This window comes from Panthera tigris, chromosome B2 (genome assembly GCF_018350195.1).
Source record: "Panthera tigris isolate Pti1 chromosome B2, P.tigris_Pti1_mat1.1, whole genome shotgun sequence".
Lineage (NCBI taxonomy): Eukaryota > Metazoa > Chordata > Mammalia > Carnivora > Felidae > Panthera > Panthera tigris.
In genome coordinates, this window is record NC_056664.1 from 39,638,347 (window position 1) to 39,657,996 (window position 19,650).

The window sequence follows — 19,650 nt, forward strand, 5'->3', positions numbered from 1 at the left end:
CACATTGCAGCAATTATGTTGTTCACTGGGTGTCGCTCTGTTACCCACCCTCCCCCCCCCCCCCCCATAAAAAGACGGAAAAGAAAGGGACACCTCTGTTAGGAGCCTCCTTCCTTTTTTCTCCCTTTTTCCAAACTTGCTGTCTGATCTACAACTTTATACTGTGTGTGTGCGTGAGTGTTGGAAGGGAGGGCACTCTCCTTTACCCCAGGGAAAGTGCTGGATTCTCTTTCCTTTCTCCTTTGCACACACACACACCCCTGAGGCTCTAGTCTTTGTCCCCTGGGGCCCAGGAGTTCTCAGATCTCAGAGAAGCTAGACTTGGAATCAAGGCAGGCAGCTGCTCTCCACCCCGAGCAGGGCCAGGATTGGGGGAGAGGAAGCAGAGTGGGCCTCTGCTGTCTCCCCATCCCCCTGATGTGTAGCTGGGGCCCAGGCCTGAGTGGGGGAAGGTGCTCTGTAGGCCGATGGCAGGGATCAGGGTGGGTGGCTCGGAGGAGGGGGCTGGGGCCCTGTGCTCTGACGGGTGGAGGATGGCGCCCGCCCCATCCATCATTTGGCAGCCACTGGCCCTCGGGCTGACATGGCCATTAAGGCCTGGGACCAAGTGCTCAATCTCTTCCGAACCATCGCCCCCAACCTCACCCTCGCCCCTGGCCCACCTCCTCTCAGAACTCAGGAGTGGGAGAGGCCACTGGGGGTGGGCGCTGGGGAGACAAGCCCTTGGAAACACACAGAAATGCACAAACATGGGACACGCTAACAGCACAGGGTCACCCAGGAAGCCACACAGATCCATCCACTAGGACAAAGAAACCTAGAGTCACAGATGGAGAGGGGCCACAAGAGCAGCGATGTGGCACACGTGACCGGTGGGCTCCCCGTGAACCCCTTAGCACCTCTCCGTCCCCCCGCCCCCACCAATCCCTCCAATACCCTCACACGGCTCCCAACTCTGCTTCCAGCAGGGACAAAAACAGCAAGTGGCCCAGCAGAGCGAGGGAAAAGAGTTCTTCCGGAGTGAAGGGAGAGAATTTTCGGGCCAAGAGAGATCCAGAGAAATAATCCAGTCTCTCCCAGCAGCTTTCTGGTCTGCTTCCTGCAAAGGCCCTCATCCATTTACCTGTGGGGAGTCCCATGTGGTTGTGGGTCTGCCTAGGCCAAAAAGGGATCAAGAAGGGAAGAAAGAACACTGGCTGGCTTCCATAGACTCCTCAAGCTCTATGTGGTCTTGGCCTCTCTAAGCCTGAGAGTCTTCAGCCTTACAAATAGGGCAGGTGGAGAAGGGGTGGATTGGAGTAGATACCCCTGAGTGGTTTACGTGTACTGTTGTATTTACTCCTCACAGAACTCTTAAGAGGCTGAAATTAATAACTTTTACAGACAAAGAAACTGAGGGTTAGGGCTGAGTTTTTTGTTGTTGTTGTTTTTTAAGTAATCTCTATACCCAACGTGGGGCCCGTTGAGATCAGAAGTCACATGCTCTTCCGACTGAGCCAGCCAGGCACCCGAGGTTTAAGGGAGTTTAAGACCTGAGTCAAAGATCAGTGATGGGTACCAACCAGGTCCCTTTTAACTGCAATCCACATTCCTCTCAAGGGACTATGGCTTTGGGTATAGCCGGGGACTGGGGACACTGCAGACTTTGAAAGCAGCCCTGGATGCTAAAGCCCCCTATCTGCGTCACAGTGTGCTCCTACATGCCCCCTGCCCCTGCCCCAAAGATGTGGGAACCTCCTTGAGTGGTAGAAGGAAGCTTGGGCCTCCTCCTTTGCCTGGCTACCTTTGACCGCTCCAAACATTCCCTCTCTTTCTGGGAATGTTTCCACCACTCGTTGAAAAGCAGCTAGGGAAGGGAGGGAGGGAGGGCACAGGATTCAGACCTTGACTCTTTGCCCCGACCTTTCTGGACTCTCGGTTTTCCCATCGGTAAAAGAAGGAACCATGGTGCTTGTAGAAACAGTGAACGTTATTGGGTGTCTACTTTTGGCCAGGTGCTGGGCTGAGGGCTTTAGAATGGAAGGTCAGAGACGTGGGACCACTGGCTGCCTTCCCTGCACACCTCCAGGCCCACCTGAGTGGCTCCCAGTAGGTGCTGGGCAAAAGGGCAACCATTTTTACTATGGAACAAACATAGATTAGAGCCTTTCTGGGTCCTGGGGAAGGAGACCCTATAAGGAGGCCCTGCCCTCGTTGGTCTCTATCTATGGGGAACATACAGAGAGGTCATTCATGTTGGTGGGGCTGGGGTGCAACCTATCCCTTTGCTATCCTAGCTGGACCCTAGCTTCCCCACGGCCCTGGCCTGGAGGGAGAGGCCAAATCAGGTTTCTGACGCCACCCTCCCCAGGGGCAGGGGTGAAAGCATCACCTCCTCCCCTTCCCTGCCAAGGTCTCCTGGAAGTCTAGAAAATGTGGGGGAGGAGGGCAGTGGGGTCGCCTCAGCCTGAAGCTGCCCCCTCCCTGGGGCCGAGGGGAGAGGGTGACATTGGGAGGGGGGGCCGCCCCCCAAGAGGGTTCCCAGGAGCTGCTTCCAGGAGGTTGAGGAGGAGGCGATGCCCTAGGACTGGGGAGGATAGCGGTAGTGTGATGTTGCGGGGGGGGGGGGGGGGTATGGTTAAGGGGCTTTTTGTTGGTGTTGAGGGGTTTCGGTGGCCGCCCCTGGGGTAGAACCCTGTCCAGCCTGGAGTCTCAGCCCCTCCCCCACGTCTCTCCTCCCCCACTAGGTCCCGCTAGAGCGACATGATGGTGGAATCCGCCTCGGAGACAATCAGGTCGGCTCCGTCTGGTCAGAACGGCGTGGGCAGCATCTCCGGGCAGGCGGATGGCGGCGGCGGCGGCGGCGGGGCCGGGGCTTCGGGCACCGGCGGAGGCGGCGCGGGCAGGGACGCGGCTGGGGGCGCCGACAGCAACGGCGAGATGAGCCCCGCGGAGCTGCTGCACTTCCAGCAGCAACAGGTAGGAGCAGCCGCCCCTTCCCGGCCACCGGGAGGAGAGGGGGCTCGCCTGGCCTCTTCCCTCTCCCTCCTGACGTCGACGTGGGCCCCAGGCTGACTGCCCAGCAGCCTCACTTTCAACCTTCTTGAAAAGGGCCAGCCCTCCAAGGACTCCTGCTCCCTCGAATTCTAGTGGCCACCTTGGGGCAGGCAGAGGGAGAGCGGGGGCTCCCAGGAGAAGTGGGACCCAGGAGGCCCCGAGGTCAGGGAGCTTAGGGCAGTCTCAGAAGGACCCACGAAGACAGATGCCTGGGCAGTAGGCTGGAGAGTGTGCGTCTGGGATGGCTGGGCGCCTGGGCTCTCCTCCTGCACACTGGCTAAGTGAACAGCGTTGGGAGAGGGAGACCCCACTTTAGGTGCATGCCCCTTGGAGGAAGGGGGCTGTGTATACACTGTCTTCACTTTATTTGTATTGTAAAACACTCCCCACCTCCATGTCTGCCTGGGCCCCTGACCCAAGCTGTGAAGAAATTAAACTTCCAGGCACCAGAGTCCAAAGCAGCTAGGAAAAGGCCAAGAGCAACAGGCAAAGTCAGGCCTCCATTTTTAGGGCTCAGACTGGGGATCCCTATCTGCGTCCCCCTTCCCATTTCCCCCCTTCGTCATTCCCACCCTCAACTGCAGAGTTCAGGAGTTTAAGACCAGCTGCTGACGTTCCAGAGGCTCTGGGGTGGGGAGCCTGGTTGGATGATGACAGAGCAGGGGCCCCAGGCCCTGGCCCCATGGCCCCACCCCTGGAAAAATGGAGAATCATGCTTGACAAGTTCAGGAGAACCGGCCCAGCCAGCCTCAGCCTTGGGATTCTCCTCTCATTTGACTGCTCAGCCAGGCACACTGGCGGCACAGCCCCTTGGGGGCTCTGCTGGGAATGTGGAAAAGTCGGGTCTACATGTAGTCCCCACCCATGCCTCAAGCGTGCACAGATGTGTGTACCCATATTGCCCTCACGATCTCTCCCAGGCTCACGCTGGGGCTCCTCCCTCAACTGCATAGCCCCTAAGGGGCCCTTTCCCACCACACTTGTGGAACCCAAGGTCAGACTGGAAGCCCAGCACCCTGTACTGAGTTGCTCAGCCACCACTAACACAAACTGAACAAACCCAGGTTAAGTCCCAGCCAGCCTCTTACCAGCAGTGTGACCTTGACCTAGTCATGGGCCCTCCCTGAGCCTTGGCCTCCTTGACACCCTAAAGTACAGGGTTTTTAGGATCAGGTGCAATTTGAGTGTGAGATCCCTGCACACAGTGCGTGGTTGATGTGGATACTAACCGAACTGAGGACTTTAGAAATCACTTCCTCTTGCAGACTACGGACACGGGAACAGGAAGGACCTGTCACCTTTCCCTGGGGAGATAGCCCTGGGGAGTTTGCTGGCATCTCCCAAGACTTCCTAAGCAGGATCTCTGCGGAAGAGACCCTCAGAGTCTGTGCCACCTACCGGGGACAGAATGTCAAAGGGCAAAACCTACCCCTTAGGAAAATAACAAACACACCCCACCGGAAGTCTCCAAGGCCACCCATTTTATACAGCCACCTCTTCCCCTCCCTCACCTCTATGCACACAGAGCTAGGAAAGATTTGAATGTGGTGGGGGATGGGCTGTGGGGGGAATACTGAAACTGGAAAGTGTCTTTTAAAACAATTACTTAAAACTGCAGAGTAAACACAGATATCTCTATAACTGGGGAGATGTGTAGGGCAGGGAGAGACAGAACTGTCTGTACTGATCAGGTTTCTTCATTCTGCATTGCACACAAGCCATGTTTTGCCATCTATATTCCACGTTCTAGTTATTCCTGTTTGTTTTGGGGACTATCCCAAAGTCCTGGAAAATCCTATATCTGTTTCACAAATAAACTGGGGTGGAGCTTTGGAGGCAGGCGGACGGCTGTTTTATCCATTTGGGCTCACTATGGGCCTGGGGCCTGGGGCCTGGGGCCAAGGAAAATATTTGAGACTTTAAAAAGGTTCTATTGGCTCCAAACTATGAGAGAACCCTGCAAAATTACAATTATAAATGTTTCAATTAAAAGGAAAGTCTGTGGACGGTCCTTCTACCCCCGTACGAGCAAGGCTTTGAGGAAAGCTTCAGGGGTAACACTCTCTGGTACCCCCAACAACAAATGTTCCTGATTGTTTGTGGAGTAGAATAACTAGGGAAGAAAGCCTGGCCCAACGGGTTCCTCCTCCCTCTCCTCCATCCCATCCAGGAAGTCCTTTGAGGACAAACCAACAAATACCTTGCCTCTGTTTGGTGCTTTGGGTCTTTCTCCTACATGGTGTCATTTAGCTGCCTCCCCAGCCCTGGGAAGTGGGTGTTACTATTATTCCCATTTCACAGGTGAGGGGGGCACTGGCTGGTCCAGGTGACACAGGAACAGCTGCAGCTAGACCTCAGGTCTCCCAATTCCTAGTTCAGGGCTCAACACAGCCTCCTTTTGGCTGCTGCCACCTCACACAGTCCCTTGTAGGAAGTGGAGGGAGTAAGGCCTGGAGCATAGTAGGTGCTAAATTAAACGTCTGCTGGTGAGTGTATGAGAGGACTCTATTCCCAACCCTAAAAGCTCTTAAAATAAACAAACAAAAGCAACACTGCCGGCCCTAAGGAGCCACTGTAGAGGGAGGTTAGGGGTGGGTGTACAGTCTGTGCATTAGTCCCATCCCGCCTCCTTGGGCCGCCAAGCCCCTCTCCCTGTTTCCATCTGCCTGTTGGTCTCTGTCCCTCCACTCTAGGTAAACAAGCCCTGGAAATGCAGTCTTAGCCTTTGGGAGTAATGAGTTGACAGAGGAGAGAGAGATAAACAGGGCAAGTCAGAAGTCAGGCCAGTGACAGGACTTCAGGCTGAAACAAACAGTACTAGAGACGGTGGCCGCATCACTTTGGAACAAGATCAGGCACTCGTTTCCATGCAACAGCAGGCCGGGAGCTTGTTTAAACAGAGGCTGGGGGGTGGGAGTAAGGGGGTGACATGGCGTGGCTGCCAGGCCCCATCTGACTAGAGAGAGGGTCCGTGGCCGGCTGCCCCGTTTCAGCCGTCAAGGCCCCAGCTTCCGGCTCCCTCCTGTCAACCCGCTTATGGATGAGTGATAGAGCCACACCACCTCCACTCTGTCCTTGGGGCTTTCGTGGGGTCTCCAATCTCACCCCCTTATGGAGAACGTTCCCCGAGAAGAAGGCCTTGGAGTGTGCATTCATTCAGCAAACAAGCATCGAACCTTATTTATACCAGCACCCTGCTGGCCAGCCAGCTGGAGGTGATGATCCCCAGCAGCTATTAAAGAATACTCTGGACCCAACAGACCTGCCAGCCACCTCCCGTTCCCGTCCCCTTCCTTCACCAAGGCAGAGTCTCCTTCCTCATGGCTCCTTCCTCCCTTATTTCCCTCTGATGGCTTTTTTCTTTGAAGGTTGCCCTTGCATTTCCTCCTATTCTGGCTTCACCTGTATGAAATGTTCCCAGTGTGTGGGGGCTTTCCCCAGGGACTGCACGGATACCCTTTGAGCTCTGTGATGGGGGGCAGTGAGGGCCGGGACGAGTGTGGGAGGTGGAGGGCCTACAGAGGCCTTGGGGACGGGCCAGGCCGCTCTGGCCCAGGAGAGCTGGACCTGGGGCCGGGAGGGCTGGGCCAGGCAGGGTGGGGGCTGGCAGGGCTGCTGGCGGCTGCGCTGAAAGGCGTCCTGGGCCTCCGGAGCCTGCACTTCCATTGTCCTCGGGTTTCGGGGGTGACAGGTCAGCGAGGGTCACAGGAGGGTTGCCTAGCGTCTGGGAACTCCCACCGCAGTTGCTGTGGCAACCGAGGCCAAATCCCACCCTGTTCACATCCTGTGAGGAGATTCAAAGACGTTGGGGGGCTCTGCACATTAATGGGCTTTTAACTCACCCCCTCCTAAGAGATGGTCGGGGTGGGGGGACGTCAGGGCGAGGAGGAAAAGAAGAATGGAAGACATTTTTGTTTCCTTCCCCCATCTGGCTGTCCTCTGCCCAGGCTACTTAGGGGGATGGGGTGGAAAGGGGAGCCTTCTAGGGTGAATTAGCACAGACACCCCCCACCTCACACACAGTCCTCAGTGGTCTTCAGCCTTCGGGTCTGGGGCCCATTTCTCCCTGGGACTCATGCCCCAGATTTACTCTTCCTCTCTGGTCCCACACCTTTTGGACTCTTCTTTTGGTAGAATGAGCTCCTCCCCAGGAGGCGCGGGGGCGGGGGGCCTGAAGGGAGAGTTGGGGCCCCAGCGCCCCAGAGAGGAGACTTAGGAACTTGTCAGTGAAGCCCTTGACTCTCCAACAGCTGTAGCATAGCATGTGGAAACTACTTTCCCACCGTTGCTGGAACAGAGGGCCGGTGAGTAGGGCCCAGCGGGAAGGCATTCTTTGGGGTTGTGCAGGGAGAAGGCCTTAACCCCCTTCTTATATCCTTCCTGGGTTACTAAGCCAAAGGCCACCCTGTTTTATGTGTCTGCCTCCAAGTCCCCAGGAGGGTGCTAGGGCAAGAAGGGTGGAAAAGGCAGAGGAGAGGCCCTGGGCCCAGGAAAAGGGGCCCAGGAAAAGGGGCCCAGGTCCTTGCTTTGCTGGGACTGGGAGGGAACCAGCCCACTCTACCGCTAGCCATCCGTTCTGGTATGGAATTCTGAGACTTCCTCTTTCCCATGCCAACCCCAGGGTTCTTGTCCTTACTCATTGGGAATTTGGAGACAGAAGGGAGAATTTGGGGGAGTGGTGGCTGAATGTTTCCTCTTCTGAGTGTGAAAGATTAAAGTGAGAGGGTCACATCCCAGGGCCACCCCTTGGTGGGCCAGCTAGTTTTGCACCAGGGGAGCCCCTTTATTCTGAGAAGCCCGGTGAGAGTCCTTGGGAAGGGACTCGCATGCCCCTACATGTCCCGCTCTGTGCCCCACACTTGAGCTCCCTATAGAAGCACTGGTGTGAGGGTAGCAGCTGGGCGCACAGTGGCTCTGATCCCAGACCTGGAGAGACACCCACTTCCAGAGACCCCACAGCTGCTGTGGGTCTGGGAGGCGTCCCAAGCGATCAAGCCACCCCCGCAGAGCCAGGAGGGAATGAGGGAGCCACAGAGGAGCCCCTTAGCCGCTTCAGAGCAGTTGGGGTCACTTGTTAATTCTCATCTCCCGGAGGTGGGAGGCCGGCCATTCCTGGCGTTGGTGAGAAAAGGGGCCTGAAACCCGGCTGTGCACCCAGGCTCCGAGTCTCCCACCCACGTGGGCTGGGCCTGCTTGTATCAGTGCGTTGCTGGTTTTCATTTTAATGGTTCTAATTTGAGAATGCGCCGATGTCATTTTTACGAGGTTGGTGTAAAAAAAATTTACAGCCTTTCCAAAAAGCTTTTTTTTTTTTTTTTTTTTTTTCCAAGGGAAAAAGGTGTAGAATCACTTCGGGGGTTTTATGGTCTCCTCTTCCCCATCCTCCTTGCCCCCCTTCTCTGTGTCATTTAATTTTTATGTCTCTGCTGGAGGACAAAGCAGGGCTGGTAGAGAGCCTGGATCTCTCTAGGTCAGTACCTTTAGTGGTTGGGACCACTGACCTCTGACCCTTCTCCCTGGGCCCCTTTCCTCCACTCTCTGGCCTCAGAGGACTTGAATTTCAAGCAGTAGACCAAAAAATGCTTCCTATTTAATTCAAATCAACAAGTTCTTATTAAGCACCTACTGTTTACTAGGAGTGGGTTATGTATCTACCCTCAGAGATTATATCACTCCCTCCTTAAAATCCTCTGGCATTTTTTCCTCAAGCATGAAGTATTGCCCAGATGCAGTGAGTATCTGACCCTTGATTTCGGCTCAGGTCATGATCCCAGGGTTATGGGATCGAGCCCCCATGTAGGGCTCCGCACTGATCGTGGAACCTGCTTGGGATTCTCTCTCTCTCTCTCTCTCTCTCTCTCCCTCTCTCTCTCTGCCCCTCTTCCCCACTCACACACACTCTCTCTAAAATATATATATATATATATATATATATATATATATATATATATATTTTTTTTTTTTTTTTTTTTTTTTTAATTAAAAAAAAAGAAAGAAAGATGGGGCACCTGGGTGGCTCAGCGTCCAACTTCAGCTCAGGTCATGATCTCACGGTTCGTGGGTTCGAGCCCCGCATCAGGCTCTGTGCTGACAGCTCGGAACCTGCAGCCTGCTTTGGATCCTGTGTCTTCCTCTCTCTGTCTCTCTCTCTCTCTCTGTCTCTCTCTCTCTCTCTCTGCCCCTCCACTGCTTGTGCTCGTGCTCTCTCTCGCTCTCAAAAATAAATAAATAAATGTTAAAAAAATGTTTTCAAAGAGAGAAAGAAAACCACGGTCCCTCCATGATCTGGCTCCTGCTCACCTCTGGGACTTCCTCTTAGGTCACTCAGCACGGCTGAACTGGCCTTCATAGTTTATAATGCTCCCAGCTGAGTCCCACGTCAGGGCTCTTTTGTTCACCACGAAGACTCTCCTGAAAGGGTTCCCTCCCCACCCTCACAGCGGCCTTCCCTGGCCGCACGACGTAAGTAGCCAGCCAGCCAGCCTCTCTGTGTGATGCTAACCACCATGTCTTCACCCGCTTGGCTTTGCTTTAGTATATGCTTCGTCCCATTAGAATGTAATCCCCGTTAAAGCAAATGCCCCGTGTCCCCAGTGTCTAGGACAGTGCGAGCGCCCCATGGGGCTTCACAAATACTCGCTGAATTATCAATAAGTGAATAGAGAGTCCTACTGTGGCCATGCGGCGGGGGACAGGTGATGGGCTTTCCTGGGGCTCTCTTTGGGTTTGGGATAGGCTAACCCACCCCACCCCCCCCCCGCCCCCCATCACCTCCTCATGCCCCTTCCCCTAAATCTAGCCAGCCCCAGTTGAAAGTAACCATATCAAGATAATTTCTCTCTCAGTTTTGCCCAAATTAGCTATATGCAGACAAAAGAAGTTTGGATTTTATTTTGCCCGCCCCTCACCACGATCCAAATGGAACCAGAATTTGCTAGAAGGTCCTCCATCTTGCCTGGCCGCTCCTGGTTCCTCTTCCCTGCACAGAGCCCATTCAGGCTCTGCTTCCGCTCCGGTGTGGCTTCGGGCATGTCGCTGCCCCTCTCTGTATCTCCATCGCCACCTCTATGAAGCAAACCACAGCTATGCTTCACAAACCATTTAGCTTAAGAGCTACCGTAAGAGATACATTTTACGTGGAGCCCTAGCACACACCATTCCATGAAACAATACTTATGCTTACCCTAATAACTCTGATGCTTTCTTACATACTGGTGTGTGTGTCCCTATTTTTTGGACCCCCTACATTGATATTATGACCCACCATTAGCTCATGACCAGCAGTTTAGAAAACACGAGACCAGATGGCTCTAACGCTTCCAGCCTGCCAGGTCTGGCTGATTCTGCCGCTCCATTCTCAAAGTTCAGCCCTTCAGGCTTGTCTCTGAGCACCCCATCCCCGCCCTCCTAATCCTCAGCCTGGGGAAGGGGCCAGTGAACAGCCCTGCACCTGGCTCCCATGGAGAGGATGCCTGTCCCTCCCCGCTGAATTTCCAGAGACAGAAATGAGGGTGTGGTCTCATCCTGCGGAGCGGAGACCCTACTGCTCCGAGACTTGTTTTTCTTTTCAGAGCGGGCCCCCGTGGCCCTCAGAGCTCTGGCTTCGTTCCCCTCCATCCCAGCCGCCCTCCCTGGATGCCTGTCCGTTATAAGCCATTTGTTCCTAATTGTGGAGATCCTGCTAATGACTTCTGAATGGGCGGTGGGGGAGGAGAGTTCGCCTTCATTAGCAAGACCGTTCTTAGGCTTGAGGGGGAAAGGGGGGCGGTGTAGCCCGGAGGAGGGTTTGGTTAGCAAGTCCTGCTGGGTGGCACTGGACAAGTGACCGGGAGCTGCCTGGGAAGGTGGCAGATTAATAGTAACGACAAAAGTTGATGTCCGCTCAGGGCCCGCTGGGCGCCAGGCACTGTGGTAAGTACTACCATGTGCCTCGTGTACGCTTCACAACAACCCTGGGGGTTAAGGACAGGGTTCTTCCTACTTTGCAGAGACAGAAGCTGAAGCTCAGCGAGGTGAGGTGACTTACCCAAGGTCACCCAGTGTATGGTGGAGCCGGGATGTGCATCCAGATGTCCACCAGCGTCCATGAACTGAATGGCCCACCGCTGCCTCCTTTTGAGGAAAACTAGACCTTATCCGCCCAAGTCCCCCAGAGCTGAAGATTAGGTTTTAGGTCCAAGGGGTGGAGAGAGGGGATTTAAGAGGCCAGATGACTCCAAGTTTTCTATTCTGCCCCTGAGCCCCCTCTCCCTCTCCTTCCCTCCCTCCTAGGTTTGCCATGATGGCTCCTCCTTGGTGTGGGATTCTGAATGCCTTTTGCCACCCAAGGCTGTCTTCGGATATCTCTGGCCCTCAGGGAAGGGACATTGAGCCTGGCTTTCTGAAGAGTCCTGCCTTGGTCGTGTCTACTGGCCTGAACCAGTTTTACCTCCCTTTCACACGTAGACAGCGGAAAGCACACAGGCTTAGGGGAGAGATTCACAGGCCCTGAGAGACCATGCACAGCATCGTGAAGGCCCTCCAGTGGGTGAAGGGAGCTGGGGCATCAGAGGTGTGTGGACTCCATTTCCTGGCCGCGGGACCTTGGGTCTCAGTTTCCTTGTCTGTAAGATGGAGACAGTGACCCGTGCTTCAGCAAGATCTAGAAGGCCCTATACCGATGCTAGCTCTTTGTCCACCTGCCCTGCCAACCCTGTTCAGCCTAGACCAAAGTGAATTTCGCAGGTGTGCCTGCTGCTGGGGAGGGGGCTCACAGGTACATTTCATAACATCGGTGTCTTCAGGGGGGCTATGACCTGGTCGGCATCAGCAGAGAAGGTGGGGCTGGATCTGTCCAGGGTTGGGGGCCATCATTGCCCACGGCTCTCAGCAGCAGGCAGTGGTGATGTCATCAGGCCTCAGGGCCAGCAGCCAGTATTGAGGATGCCTGGCATGTCAGAGTGGTGGCTAGGAGTCAGGTGGGGCTTTAGAAAGTCTCAGCTCTACCTGATCCCTTGGGTGACCGCCCTGGAGGAGGGAATCCTGGGCCAGAGGGAACCCCTAGTTTCCAGAGTGCTGTCCCCAGCTGGGGCTCTGGATGTGTGGACGGTGGCAGGGAGTGGGGAATGGAGCAACACTGGAGGACGCAGCAGTCAGGGCCTTCCTTGTCCAGGCCATCTGGGGAGGGGAGCTTGGGCCCCAAGTCCAGGGTCTGCCCATCACCCTTAACCCTGGGTACGCACAGCGTGACTTTTAGATGGTACCCATGCCACTCTCAGTTGGGTCAGGGCTGAGCTCTGTAAGCAAATTGCACGAGACAACCCTGTGTACCATCACCTCCCTGTCTCCTCTGAGCACAGGGCCTGTGCAAGGTGGGTGGCCACGAATGTGAGAGACTGAATGAACAAATGAATGAATGAATGAATGAATGAATGGAGTGCCTGCAGGCACTCTGACCCTAATGACCTGAGGGCCCCTGTGGGCTCCTCCAGCCTTTCCTGCTGCCAGCCCAGGAATGGTTTCAAGCTCCCGGGACTTGCTGGGCCATTTCACTCCTCTGTACGGCGGGGGTCGCTATGCCAGCCTCCTGTCCTCCTGAGGAGCCCGCCCTTCGGGAATCCAGGCAGTGCAGCCAGTGCCTCTGCCTTCTCCGGGCTGTGGTGCCCTGTGCTCGCCTCTACTCAGGCTCTGAGGGGCGGCCGTCGTCACAGCCCCGCAGCCACGGGTCCTGGGGCAGGCCAGCGTTGGCTTCTGTGTGTCTCAGCACCTGGCACACAGCAGGCGCTCAGTAATGTGAAGGAAGAAGTGAGTGGGGCTGTAGCTGGGCTCCCTGTCACCTGGCCTGCAGGGGAGGCCCCGAGTGGGAGGAGGGCACGAAGGCGAGTGAAGGGCCTGTCACCGATTGAGACTATCAGGCCTGTCGTTTTTTCCTACAAATCTTGTAATTTCGTGCTCCAGGGGACCACAAAGCAAGAGAGTCTGTGGGGAGTGAATCCAACTCCCCCCAACTTCCCCTGGAAGCCCCTCCCCTGCAGCTCCCCTCTCCCCACTCTGGGTTGCCTGGGCTGGCCAGCTTCTCCAAGCCTTCCTCTTCCCCCAGCTTGCCCCCTGACCTGTGACCTCCTACCTCTCTACCCCACCTCCACTTTTGGAGGACAAAGAGCATCCGTCTGACTCCCATAGACCTGGAGGAGGTCACTAAGGCAGATAGAGGCAGGGGCTCTTTCCTGATGACCACGTGGCCACCTCCCTTCCTTCCCTCACCCCATCTCCCTCTTTTCAAAGCCCCTCAGAGCCTTTTGACTCAGGTCAGATTTCTACTTTCTGAAGTCAATCTGGGAGAAGAAAGCCCAGGCCACCTCCCTAGGGGAATGGAGGGGGTGCTGGGGAAGGTCTAGGACCTGGGGGACTGGGGAAGGCATCTGAACTCCAGGTTTGCTGGGGGGCATGTGCCCCGAGGTACACAAGTGAGTATTTGGAAACCGTGCCAAGGGGAGCTAGGCTTAAGCCTGGGGGTGGCTCAGCTGTTCAATGGCAGTTAAGAAGGGGCCGCGAAGGACACGTATATATGTGCAGTGGGCCCCCCGTGAGCATTCGCTGGGTGGGGAGTGTGTATGAGCGTGTCCATATTGCACTGCGTAAGGTTTGCCTTGGTGGTGGTGAGGTCAGAGAGCAGAAGTCCACACGGGGACAAACAAGTGTGTGGGTGGATAGACGTGAGGGAGCTGCGGTGAGCATGCTTCGTTACATAAGTGCGCTGGGCAGGAGGCCGTGCTGGGGACTGGCCGAAGGAGCCAAGGGAGAGAGCCCAGGAAGAGAACCGAGATTCCCAAGAAGGGAAGGGGCAGACGCTTCGTGATGCCACCCTGATGCCAGGCAGGGGTCCTTTCATCCCCCTGGTGTTTCAGAAATGGGTAGTGTCCTGGTTTCGCAGAAGAGACTGAAGCCCAGGGAGAGAGTAATTTGCCCGAGGTCATACTGCTGGGAAGCAGCACAACTGGGGTTCAAACCCAGGTCTGTCTGGTGCCAGAGCCCCCTATCAAAGGCCGGGACCCAACTGCCTGGGGTGTCGAAGGAGATCTTTGTGGAATGTGGGGGGAGACAGGTGTTGTGCTCCTGGAATGTGGATTCAGGACAGGTCCCCACATCCCCTGCCTCTACCCCCTCTCCCCCCCCCCCCCCCCCCCCCGCCCCCCCCCCCCCCCCCACACACACATAGTGACTCAGAGTCTGGCAATGGAGGGCCTGGCCGTCCTTATGGATGGAGAACTTCCTACGGCTGCCTCCCTGACCCCCCACTCTCCCACCAGACCTCTCGCTGCTCACCTTCCAGGCTCATGGATGGGCCGGACCTGCTCCGCCTGCAGCCTCCACACCCTGCCAGCCCACAGTCCTGTCCAAGCCACCAGGGCCTCTGAGCCCGGACTGCCACAGTGCAGTCGGAGCTACTCGCTGGTAGTTCAGACACACCCTTGAGGATTTGACCGAATTCCCCCATACCACGAGGGCCTGCACCCAGATCCCCCGACTCAGAAAGCCACACAGTGCGCGGACCCTGAGATTCCGCCCTCGTGGCCCTCAACTCTGTGCAGTGACTCCGAGTAAATGCCCCTCCCATAGCCTCCAGACCCGCCACCCAGCCAAGGCTTCCTGGGCTCAGATCCTGTCTCTGACACCTGGCTGTGTGATCCTGGGCATGTCCCTTTACCTCCTGGAGACTCCATTTCCTCAGCTGTAGAATGGAACACATAATCAATCCCTGGCTCCCAGCCTCACAGGAAGGATTCAACGAGATCTTGTGTGTGAAGGGCCTGACTCGTAATAGATGTTCAGCAAGTAGTACCTATTGTTAGTACCTGGGGTCCAAATGCTGCACTTTCCCCTGGAGTCCTTTCGTGGCTGCTGTCCCTTCCATTTGCTGCCCCCACTGAGTCCCAGTCAAACCTCTCAGGTCCTAGAGTCAGGACCTAAAGGCTCTGATCCCCATGCCCTGGCGGCTTCTCTCAGGGACTCCTACTTTGGGCCTTACCTCCAAGCCTAAGTGGGCCCTGGGACCTGTTCACTCACCCCCAGGACCTTCCACCTTAGCCTGCCCTCATCCCCTTTGCTGCCCCCCCCCCCCACTCTCCCTGAAACCCAGGTCCTGCACTGACCCCTGACCACCCCCCTCTGGGCCCTTCAGGCCTTTGTTAGAGCAGGGAAACCTTGCCCTGACAGGCCCCTATCTTGCAGGCTCTCCAGGTGGCCAGGCAGTTCCTGCTGCAGCAGGCCTCGGGCCTGAGCTCCCCAGGCAGCAATGACAGCAAGCAGTCTGCGGTGCAGGTGAGGAGAAGGGTGTGGGCTGGGGCCGGGCAGGTTGGGAGGGGGTTACTGGGCCCGGAGGGAGGGGTAGGGCCAGCAGGAGGATTGCTCTTGCCAGTCCCCAGTGCCACAAAATGCGCAGCTTTCCAGAAGCAAATGCAGCCGGTGCAGGCGTGGGATGGAAGAACTTCTCTTTCTCTGGCTTCACCTGATCAGCCAGGCCTTCCTCAGCTCAGCCTCTTTGTGTCTGTGGCTCGGAGTTTGTGGCCACGCGCTGCAGCTCTCTCTCCCCTGGCTTCCCTTCCCTGGCTCTGCCCTCAGGGTCCCCATCCCTTCTCAGCTTTCTGCTTCCCCATCCTTGTGAATCACTCAGCCTGTCCCTTTCTCCCCAGCTCTCTCTTAGAGGCTGCTCCCCATCTCTCACCCACCAACTCTGTCTCCCCCAGTTTCCTGTCTCTTGGTGTCTCTCTGTCTCTTTTGTTTTCCTTTGCACAATCTGCCCTTTTTTCCCCCCCTCTCCCTTCCCCCAGCTTGCCGGCCCATCTGGCTGGCTGGGGGAGGGGAGATCTGTGGGAGGTGGGGGGTGGGGGGGGGTGGGGAGGGAAGCTGGGCCTTCTGTTTACCTTTTGTGTCACAAAGAACTTGGGAGAATTGCGGTCTGAGTCGGGTGGGTCATGATTCGGGCAGCCAGCTCCCCTCCCCCGGGCCCTGCAGCCTTGTTTCCAGGCTCCCCTACCCCTCCCCACAGCAGCAGGGGAGGCTTGGAATTGGGGAGAGGATTAAGCAGGGCTTTGAAAGGAAGTTTATCCAGGGGAGGAAGGGTGAGCACAGATCGCTCTGGAGTTTGGGGAGGGGGTGCTGAAGGAAGGAGGAAAGTGAGGAGGTAAGCAGGGGTGGGGTGCACTGTGCTTGGAGGACCCAGGACTAGACTTTGTGGGGGTGGGGGGCGGGGGGAAGATTCTGGTGCTCTGAGGAGTATCTGAGCTTTATGTCAAACAAGCTTATGTTCCGGAAAATGCTTTGAAGAAGTTCAAGGTGACTGACAGATGTGGGGCCTGAGCAGGGGCCCTCTTTTAAAGTCTTGAACCTAATGAGACAGCCCTCAAGGGGGAGGAGTTGGGTCAAGATGGGTAGTGGTCTGGGTGGGGAGGTGAGAACAAAATCTGGAAGGTCAGTAATGGGCAGAGGAGAAAGTTCTCACACTGCAATGATGTAGAAGGTTCTCATGCTCGTGTGGTATCCGGACTGGGTCTCTTTGAATTAGGGATCCCTCCACCCCCCACATATTCCCTGGGTCTGAAGTGGTCTTCAGGCTACTGCTCTGGGTCATCCTCACCCTGGGCCCAGCCTCCCACCTCCTTCTAAGAACAGGGAGGGGTGGGCTGGGGAGCAGGAATGCTCCCCCAGCTAGAGGAGACCTGCTGACCCAAAGGCAAGAAGGAAGGAGCTAGATGGTAGTTGGAGAGACCGAGGTCAGGCATCAAAAAGGACTTTACCGTTGGCCGTGAGGCATAGGAGATCTGAAATCATTAAGAGGGGAAGGGAGACCATGGAATCTTCCTGAGAAGGGCCCCTTCCGCCAAATAAGGGCGACCCTGGATGGCAGACATTTTGGTCAGAGGGACAGATCAAATGATCCTTTTCTCAGGCCTCCTCTCTCTTTGCCTCCTCCTCCTAATCACTGACTGAGTCATCCATTCATCAAATACTTACTCAGTGCTGACGAAACTAACATTTACAGAGTGCTTACCATGGGGCAGACGCTACGTGCTTTACGAGTGTCCTCTGTCTCCCTCTATCCTCACAACCCTGTGGGGTCTACAGATGCTATTATTATTAGTCGTCTTGCAGATGAGGAAACTTTGGCCCAGATAGGTTAAGTAACGTGTCCAAAGTCACACAGCTAATAAGGGACAGAGCCAGGATTTGACCCCAAACAACTTAGCTCCAGAATTTAAACTTAAATGCCAACACTGTGACATTGTGTGTGCTTTGCACAGTAGTGAACACCAGTAGTCCCCAGGGATGATTCTCTGGGCTCAGGGAGATGGGGTTCATGGGGCCACGTCTGTACTTCTCCAGGAGCCTGGAGCTCTGACTTTGATCCTCCTTCTCCCCCAACCCTGGATACCTTCCTTGCCTCTTCTCTCTACCCTTAGGTTCATCATCTCTAAGGAAATGGGTCTGATTGGGTCGCAGGGCCTAGAAATAGCTTTTCTGTGAGTGAAATGGTTAAAAGAAGGAGATAGGTGGCGGCCCTTTAACAGTGGCCCCCACATGACACTGCTCTGTTCCCCATCTCAAGACAGGATTGGCTGCCCACTCACCTCCCCACCATGTTCAGGACCCCTCTCCTGCAGCCAGCTTCAGAAGTTTCTAGCACCATTGGAGTCTCCACCCCTAGCCTGGAGATGGCCTAGTTTGTGCCCCAGTCTGGGCCCCCAGGCAGGGAGGGGTCAATTATAGAAGGCAGCAAAGGTAGCTGGGAGTTTTGGGGGGTTGAGGGGATGATGGTAGGCTAGGGCCAGGCCCCTTAGCTCTGTCCAGCCTCTGTATCATCTTCTCTAGAATTTCTGGAAGTTCATCTTGGCGCCCCACCACTTCTTTACTTCTTCCTTGCTGCAGCTCCAGCCCAGAGCTAGCCTGCGGACTTCCTTCTGGTCATTTGCAAGGGAGTTTAACCTAGACCAAGCTCTGGCCCGTCTGGCCTGTCTGGCCTGGTGTCTCCACCGAGCCAAGGACCTTAGACCCCACTTAAGAGGTTGAATTTGGGTCCTTGATTCTGGCACCAAATCGCATCCATGGGGTGCACAGCCTCCCAACCCTCAGGTCCCAGATAAGCTGCCTCTATGTCAGGCCACCCAGCCCAGCACACTGTAGTCATGGTGGGTGGAGGACTCAGGGGCCTGGGCAGGGTCCCTGAGGGAAGGGCTGGAGGCAGCTGTCGGCATTTAGCCCAGGGCTCGCACTGCCAGGGCTTTAGTAAGCATTTAGCTGTCCTGGCCACTCTCCAGATAGTGACTCACGGGCCTTGCTGAGCTGACAGGCTGACAGTGCCTATCCTGACACATCCTAGCCTGGTGAGGGGTCAGTGGGGACACCAGGGGAGCTCTAACTCAGTTCTCAGGACCCTAAGGGGCACGGGAGGAGGCGGATGGGGTCAGGCAGTTCAGAAGCTCAGCATGCGGCAGCCACTTCGCTGACCTTTCTTGACCCCCTTGGCCCCACTGGACAAGTACACACAAGGTGATCCGTCCACATCTCTGCAGCCGCCTCTCCGGCCAGCTATTCGGCCACTTGGCAGGAATGGCAGAGGCCAGGGAGGCCTTCCAAGGTCATCTCTTCCATTCCCCTGCGTCCAAGTAGGAAAGCCCCAAGGAAGGAAATGCCACATCCTTTCTTGCATGCCACTCACGGTGACTCACAACCCTAGTGGCTGGAAAGATCCCCTGGTGTCTGGTCTGCCTCCCTGCCTGGGCCATGTCCAGCTCTAAATTGAGTCCTCCCTGGGAATGACAGGCCCCAAACTCTGGTCCTTGGGGACCCTCGCCATGCAGTACCCTCCGGGGCTCCAGGCGGGCCTAAGGGGCAGTCATGGTGAAGAGAGAGGGAAAGGGGGAGAAGAGAAAAGAGAAGAGGAAAACCCAGAATGTTTTTAAAAGTAGTTTTCCCTGCATTTGTATGGAATTTGATGGCCTACAAATCACTTTCACTTACCCCTTCTCCCATTGTGCCTTTGAGGAAAGGGCAGGTGATTTGACTCCGCTAGGCCTCAGTTTCCTCATCTGTAAAATAGTATGAGGATTAGACCCTCCTTCCTCGGGGTTCTGTAAAGATTTGTGAGACAATATGCACAAAGGAGCCAGCTTCAAAAGTTTGTAGAACTTAGGGTCTGGGTGCCTAAAGGCATGTAATTAGCAATCGGAGGTCTGGTAGGAGATGAGATGGGGTACAAAGGATGGTCAGTGTCAGGGACAGGAAGTTAGGTCACCTGCCCCAGGAATCCAGGACTGAGCTCAGTACCACCATGGTGGGCACCCCCATGGAAGGAGGAAAAAAAGGACAGCTGAGCCACCTCCCAGCGTTGGGGACAGCCTGCAAGGGGCGTGGGTCTGTGCTATTGTCTGCCCCCTCGGCCCCGGCCCCTCTGAGAGTGAGGACCAGAAGACCCCTACACCCTGGCTTTCTAGAGTCTCCTCCAAATATGCTTGTAAAAAGGGAGGCTGGCCTTTGGATCTCCAGCCTCATTGACCCCTCAGCTCCCTGGATAAGTTCAGTTTCCACATACTCTTCCAGACCTTCCTCAAGACCTGCTCTGGGCTGGAGAAGGCAGTG

General features: G+C 55.8%; 1 protein-coding gene and 1 long non-coding RNA gene across 9 annotated transcripts in view; one reads left to right on the forward strand and one right to left on the reverse strand.

The window, feature by feature from the left end:
• Positions 1–19,650, forward strand: part of FOXP4 (forkhead box P4) — a 51,135-nt gene that overhangs the window by 15,309 nt on the left and 16,176 nt on the right. For 7 of the 8 annotated variants that reach the window (XM_042986321.1, XM_042986325.1, XM_042986324.1 and 4 more), the window contains exons 2-3: positions 2,727–2,958; positions 15,247–15,336. In XM_042986321.1, the coding sequence (XP_042842255.1) occupies positions 2,743–2,958; positions 15,247–15,336 (306 nt within the window). In that variant the 5' untranslated portion in view covers positions 2,727–2,742. Of the gene's footprint in view, positions 1–2,726; positions 2,959–15,246; positions 15,337–16,021; positions 16,199–19,650 lie in introns of those variants that run through there. The other variant, XM_042986328.1, reaches the window with a different exon arrangement.
• On the reverse strand, positions 9,902–12,555 carry LOC122238629. The gene is made up of 2 exons (XR_006217636.1): positions 11,063–12,555; positions 9,902–10,101 (listed from the first exon to the last, which is right to left on the reverse strand). It is a non-coding gene; the product is annotated as an uncharacterized LOC122238629 (long non-coding RNA).